The sequence below is a fragment of the Juglans regia genome, chromosome 4 (assembly GCF_001411555.2).
Source record: "Juglans regia cultivar Chandler chromosome 4, Walnut 2.0, whole genome shotgun sequence".
NCBI classification, from domain to species: Eukaryota; Viridiplantae; Streptophyta; class Magnoliopsida; order Fagales; family Juglandaceae; genus Juglans; species Juglans regia.
This window is the reverse complement of record NC_049904.1, coordinates 29,938,022-29,945,205: the sequence shown is the minus strand read 5'-3', so window position 1 is coordinate 29,945,205 and position 7,184 is coordinate 29,938,022. Positions and strand designations below refer to the sequence as shown.

The window sequence follows — 7,184 nt, the reverse complement described above, 5'->3', positions numbered from 1 at the left end:
TAAAAAGTTGGCATAAGAATTTTTCATCTTGATCTCACGGTTTATCATTAGTATGATTTTGAATTTAATACTCTAAAAGAATATAATGCTAATTACGGTTTTCCTGTATACTTGTATGTTGTGTGTTAGCCAGATTAATAGCACAGCCTCCTGATCTTAAGAAATAAGCCCAACAATAATAAGCATAACTTGAGAGAGAGAGAGAGAGAGAGAGGGAGAGTTAAGTAGTAGTTCTAAACAAGAAGCAAAACATAAATACATCAAGCAAATTTGGAACAAATATGTTCTTACAGAAGATGAGCAATTTGAAAAGAAAAAACCAATCACCATAAGGTTAAGGTCTATAACCATATTGCATTGGGTAGAATTTGACAAGTTCGAACAGACCTTTGTTGACCAAGGAAGATCATGACAAACGAACCAACAAAGGTTTGTTTCTGAATTAAGATACAATCAAGTTGCCTTGAGGTTATAATTACAATTTTCTCCTCACAGGCTTAGTTATACTATTGGCAGTACATGCCATCCTCTTCGGCCACCTCAGGTACCATTACTACACCATTAGTACACATCGTAGTTCTTGAAAAAAACATTGCAGGATTTCCAGCAAAAAAGATGTCAATGGTACCCATCAACCATAAGGTTATAAAACTAAACAAACTCATTGTCAATAAATCAGGATACAAAGTCTTATGCCCTATGGAAAGAAAGGAAAATCCAAGAGCATCCACGAGATTTTGGCACTGGCCACCTCCTATGCCAGCATTTTTTGGTTAGCCTCATAATATGTGCCATGCACCACCCTCGATGCTAAAAAAACACTCGCCTCAGGCTTGATTCTGAATGCAAACATAATAACATTGATATTGAAAAGGAACATTCAGAAATATTGCCCCAAATCATCTCTCCAGAAAAGCATCATCCTAACTATCCTAGTAACAACTTTCCATCATTTCCCCACGCCTCTGTAGCTTAGGAAGAACAGTTTCCCATCTACAACACTCCCCTGCTTGTAAAGCTTCAGTTCGTACCTTACAACAGTACACTACAATGCAATATCAAAAAGCATATCTTACAGCATAGAGGTCACTTACTTTGGTGCAGTTGCTTCCAACTGCCTTGGCCATCAGTGGAGGCTTTGGATGGAACTGATCCCCAACATGAGGTAGAAAAGAAACTCTAGTATTCAATGAGGGCGAAACTGGAGTGGAGTTCTCTGTGTTTGCAACATGTTTTTCCTCCGTCAAAGAAAACCCAAAGAGTCTGCAGCTACTTTTACACGAGGAAGCTAGATCTTGGCTGCCCCCAAATGTGGATCGATTTGGAAGAGGAGGGAGTGTAGAGCCAAGTTGACCATGCCCAAAACCTGAAGAATGCATGCCTCCTTGTTCTTTCCTACAGAAGCTACGCTCATTAAATGAGGGTGACATGAGCTTTCCACCAACTGTTTCAGAAACAGACAAATTTTGGCTACTAATTCTCTGCTCCTCAAGATTATTCAACTTATACATCGAACCTAAGCTTGATGAAACTGGATTAAATGCCTGCTGGAACATTAAGACAGATGATGGTGATGAAACTTGCAGAGACGGGGCAAATGGGCGCATAGTTGTGTTATTGCTCTGCACTTGAACACCATTAAGGATTCCAATGTCACCATTCTCACGGGCCCTGTTTGTGGTCGGGGCTCTTCCATATGGCAAGGTTGGAAATATTTCTTGACCTTGCAAGACCTTCTGGAATTGGAAAGATTCACCAATGCCCTTGGCTTTGTAGGAAATATCATAATTTCTGGCTTGGTTTCTACCAGCATCTCCTATTGCAGCAATCCCAGAAGCGTTCGGACTATAAAAACACCTTGCTTCGGATGGATGATGATAATGAGTATCAGCACTGTCACGAGTAAAACACAAAATTTCTTGACCTTGCAAGACCTTCTGGAAGCTTAAAGATTCCCCAAAGTCTGATGTTCCAATCCCATCTGTTAAAAGAAGAGTAAGACTAGGTCAATTGTGTTGCATGGAGAAATTTACAATTTTCTTGTAATTCAGAAGAACCTACTGGAAATCGGAAATTCCAGTTGTGCTGAAGGCGATACAATCCTGGTCCTCTTTAAACCAGATGCCATCAAGCTAGTGGAACCAGAAAGAGAAGTAGATGGCTCAATTTCCCATGGGGAAACCCTGTTATGCCTAGCTTCTACATCATCCCACCTTACCTGCAAAAAGGAGCGAACAAGTTTGCTACCATCAAATATAGACATATCACAGCAACATCCCATATTAAAAGACAGAATTGTCACGAAATAAAGACGGCATAGGTCCACGAGGAAACAACCAAACAAACCAAATGATCCAAACATAAGAACCCAAACAGAATATCAAAATATCTGATATCACTGCACTGGCTGGTCATTAATATGCATAAGATTTGTAATAGTTACAACCTAGCAGTCAACCAATAATACACAAAGTCGTACTTCAACCGAACCAGTAGACTATCCCCATTGATACCAGGAAAAGTTCCAGATCAAAGAATTAGATGTCAGTTCTGTGAAAAATATAGAAGACAGATTGACACTGCAAGATTCAAAGCTCAGGTGTTTGGTTGCATTTGTAATAAATAAATATTATATTGGTGTGAACATGCACCTGCTCAAATTCAAATTGAAGGATGGGATACCTAATAAAATAGATCTCATGCTATAAACTACCCACAAAAGAAAAAATACACTGGTCTTCTGTCACCTAACGCCTGGGATTTGCTCAGTAAAGTTTACTTCAAGATTGTCTGTAGAATGGCTTTCAAACACTCAAAACATGGAATAAACTTAAAATGTAAAAATAAAATTTATAATTAGACTACATAAATGGTCACATTTTGATAGGAACAATCCTATTTTACATTAAAAACTGAACTTCAAGCCCTCAAGCATAGGGTCAAATGAAGGAAACATGGCATACATTTAATATCATAATCAAGATAGGAGAAAAAAGCCTAGCTTTTTCGGGGGAAATATATAAAAGTAAATATATTTATTCAAAAAGAAGCTACAACAGCAGAAAAGGAAGTAAAAGCATTTATAGGTGCTGTGGCAGGAGAAAAATAAACTCTTACTTCTTAAAAAGCAGAAAGGATGGAAGAGAGGGGATGATGAATAATATCAAAAGTCAAATAATCTTAAATCCACCCAGTCACCATACAAAAAATCCATAATACCCTAAAATCCAATACTCAATAAACAAGCCTTATTTTCTTAGAAAACAAATGTTGTAAAGTGATCAAGTTCTGTTATAATTGCATACCAGTAGGCATCTCCATTTTGAACCAGGCCATCTAACAGGATCCATATCATTAATTCCAGTTATAAGCCCTGTGTATCTGACCAAAAGAAGGGAATAGACTTTAATTAGATTTGTTTTTTTGGTTCAAGTTATCTTAACCGGTTCAAGTATAACATGCCCAACCTTCTCTCAGCTGCATCTTCTGCTTCAATACTCATTTTGAACCTCATCCCAACTGAAAAAGAATGGTCCATGCTCTTCAAGAATTTACGGAGAGGTATTATGAATTCCGATGAACTTGCCCTACTAGATATACTCAAAAAACCAGACTTTTAATGCATAACTTGGAAAGCAAGGGCAACATGTATCTTACAAAAAAAGAAAAAGAATCTTTGAATGTTCGATATAGCCAAGCATAAAGGTAAGAAATAAAAAAAATGAGTAAACCCATGACAAATAAATATGCAAGAAAGACAACTGGGGGCAAAGTTAGATGCTAGGATATGGTGAAAGGCACTGGGCACCCAGTTAAGCCACCTAGACATGGGAACAATAATGGTGTGCAAGTTCCTCACCAGGGGCATAGCTTGTGGGCCGAGTGCCCCCCCACTCCCAAAGCTACTCTGGCTTTACTCCTAACAATAACTGAACATCTGCAACCTGGTCAAACTAAGGTGTAAAATTGGTGAACTTAATGCAAATGGTTATACACTACACAACACATAATTGGAGTTGTAAGATGACCGTTACAATCATGAAGCTGCATTGAGAGAAGAGGTACAAGTAAGTTGGTGATGGTCGCATGGCAATGGAAGGAAAAGTCATATCTTTTGAGGCACATTGGTGTAGGAAGTTTTTAGAGTACGCAGGTGATTGCAGTTGGGAATAGAGGAAGGTAAGAAGACTTTTCATATCAAGTGATGTTCTTTATATGTGGTTCCTAAATTTACTTATCAAAAAAAATTTTACCTACTTTTTTTTTTTTAAAGAGAGTGGGTAGGGCTTGCACATCCTAGGACTACAAACATCATTTCTCTTAATTAAAAAGAGATTGAAAAGTCGTAAAAAACATATCTACAAACTATTTTTCATATAGATCATCGACTTTAAATAATTTTTCTTATATTTTCACTTTGGATTCCATATGAAGAAGTCCAATATTGTATAAGAAAAAACTTTGGGATCCATATTAATAAGTTTATTATTTCTCCTAAACTTAGTTTTAATTTTAATTTTGGAGAGGCCTCATCCTTAAAAATAGATAATATATAGAAATTAACCAAAATTTTGGGACTATAAGAAAAAAAATTGGAGAGAGGCATTTCTAGGTATATTGAATAGAAGCTCCGCAGATACATATGAACACAAAGACAAAGATGCAAAGAAGTTAAAACTCCATTCCAACCGGAAGGCCTTCTTGAATCATATATTTACTTACAAGCTGTTAGTGAGAACCTCAAAAGAAGATTTAAACTTTTAGTACGGATTTGATCTTCAACCTCTGTACATTAAAGACCTAAATCTAGGGCTCAACATACCCAATGTAACTTCCATCCTAAGCATTAAGATAGCAATTAACTGTGACATTTTTTCAGGCAAACACGACAGAGAACAACTTGATACCTGGGATTGTAGTAAATGTTGAAGGCACTTCTCGTAGATATGGCATTAGCAGCATCTGTCAGAGAGCCATGATTCATTTGTTGGCTATAGAGAGATGAAGAGGCAACGCTACCTTTAACTTGAGCAGCTCTTCGAACTCCCAGTCGCAATTCTCCATCCCCGCCCCTGGAGAAAATATTAGATAAGAAACACAAATAACATCAGAAATATCCCAAATGTGAAAGTTTTTACCTAAGAAAGAGCACGGCGTCTCCAGAAACGAGCTTCTTCTTGTTTACGAAACCACTCCACCCTGTAGTGAGTAAATGCCTTCGAGGCTGCCCTGTTCAAACGAAAACCAAGTGAACAGGCTTCATTAGAGTTCAAATAAGCTTATAGTGAATTGAGTCTCTGAGATCTCTATAAGCATGGAGCCCTATATTTGTATAAAAGACTTGTGGCCTACCCCTGTAGATATGTCGAAACCTCCATTCCAATCCATGTAGATCCTTCGCCACAAGCTCTTGAGAAGGTCTCTGTTGCTTGTAGTCCTGCAATAACAATTTGCCTAAGCTCATATACTATACAAGAGAACGACTAAACTGAAGCACGTATGTCGGTCACAAATTTACATTCAAACAATTGGGAGATGATTCAAACGCGGAATTAAAAGAAAATTACTATAATTACCAAGGGAGGGAAGCAGTCCTCAGCAGCTCGACGAGGGACAGAGAAGCCTCCATGTGTGCTAGTATCAGAAGCAGTAAGAGTCTTACAGAACATGTGGGGAGTGGACGACTTTGCATTTATTTCAACATTATCTTCTTCTGTATCCGCATCAAATTCCCCTTCTCGCAGTTTCTGCTCGAATTCCTATTACAATGACAATCCATGCAAAAACAAATGACCACGCTGCAGAGCAATTATAAGCAGGGCTACATAGCAGAAGCTCAATTTTATTCCTCTTCCCTACATTTTGTTGAAACCAGAAAGATGCACAAAATCTTGACAAAGCTCACCTCGCTTTCAGGAACCAGTGCGAGCTGAGCATAAACCTCATCGGTGCCCTCTTCCGCCTACCCCAATATACACATTTTACATCAAATCCGCAATGTAAGGAAAACACGTAGAAAAAAAAAAAAAAAAAGAAAGAAAAATTAAAGACTTCATACTCTTAAGTACTAGTATAACTAAACCCCAACCAAAAAAAAAAAAAGAATAAAGAAACAAAAGAATTAGCTCCAATCAGTTAGCCTGGTAGGGTCAAGTTGAGCTGAACGAAAACACAAAAAAAGATAACTTCCTACCTTTCTCCCCCCCCCCCCCCAAATTATTTTAGGAAAAAAAGAAAAAACACGGCCCTGAATAAACCACAAAAAGATAATCAAAATGCACAAAACCCAAACCCATATAACCGACAGCGTTCAGAACCCACGCAGACTCGAGTTTATGCATACACAACCATGATGTTTCGTATAGGTGCTTACATGGAGCTTGACATCAACAACGCGACACAACACGTGGGGAGGGAGATCATAGGCGGCGAGCGGAAAATCCGGAACCTGTTCTAGGTGTCCCTGCGGGATGTACACCACTATACTATTCTTCTTCGGCAGCGAAATCAGTGGGCCCGCACACGCGTGCCACAACTCTAGACACACCGACGAAGACGAGGCCGAAGCGCTCGGAGCAGAAGCAGAGCACCAGGACGAAGCGGATGAACCGGAGGACGGCGTCTGGTCCTCCTCCGTCGTGTTGAGATCGATCAGACCCATGAAATTAAAAGCCTCTTAACTGTGAAATTACAATAAGCCAAAGCAGAAGCTGAAGGAAAGAGCTTTTGGGAAATGAGAAAAAGAGACTTGGGGAGAGAGAGAGACGGAGAGGAGATGGTCATGGCTGCATTTTTAAGAGGTGGGCGGTAGGAAGGGTGACTTTGGCATTTGCCAAAAGAAGCTTGGAGTCTTCAAAAAAGAGAAAAGCTCTCCCTCTTTTTTGTTTTGTTTTTATTTTTATTTTTTCTGTTTGTTTCTACTTTCACGCTTTGCGAGTGAAATGGGGTGAATTAGGTTTATTGGCTATCAAATCAAATCGAAAGCTTTGATGGTGGGGGTTGATTGGAAACAAAAGTTGGGATTTTGAATACTGGGTTTATTGGTTAGCAAAAGTCAGGTTTTTGCTTTTGTTTCCTGTGTTGTGGTCTGAAGGCTGAGCTTGCTGCAGCAGTGCTGCCCGCTGCTGCAACGCTGCAACTGCTGTGGTGTGATCAGTAGTGATGTGTGGCAGTGAGAGCTTCGA

General features: G+C 39.0%; 1 protein-coding gene across 1 annotated transcript; it reads right to left on the bottom strand.

The window, feature by feature from the left end:
• Nucleotides 1-334: 334 nt before the first annotated feature.
• LOC108983957 (auxin response factor 3-like) lies at nt 335-7,184 on the bottom strand. The gene is made up of 10 exons (XM_018955756.2): nt 6,374-7,184; nt 5,906-5,962; nt 5,577-5,759; nt 5,353-5,437; nt 5,139-5,229; nt 4,908-5,072; nt 3,468-3,590; nt 3,306-3,381; nt 2,062-2,218; nt 335-1,981 (listed from the first exon to the last, which is right to left on the bottom strand). Exons 1-10 carry the CDS (start codon nt 6,659-6,661, stop codon nt 1,059-1,061), a joined length of 2,148 nt encoding a protein of 715 aa, XP_018811301.1. The 5' UTR covers nt 6,662-7,184; the 3' UTR covers nt 335-1,058.

Coding starts and splice junctions, on each gene's coding strand:
- LOC108983957 (XM_018955756.2), bottom strand. CDS start 6,661: ATGGGTCTGATCGATCTCAACACGACGGAGGAGGACCAGACGCCGTCC. Junction 5,073..5,138: donor GACGCCGTGCTCTTTCTTAG/GTAAAAACTTTC, acceptor TATTTTCTCCAG/GGGCGGGGATGGAGAATTGC. Junction 3,382..3,467: donor GAAGATGCAGCTGAGAGAAG/GTTGGGCATGTT, acceptor TCTTTTGGTCAG/ATACACAGGGCTTATAACTG.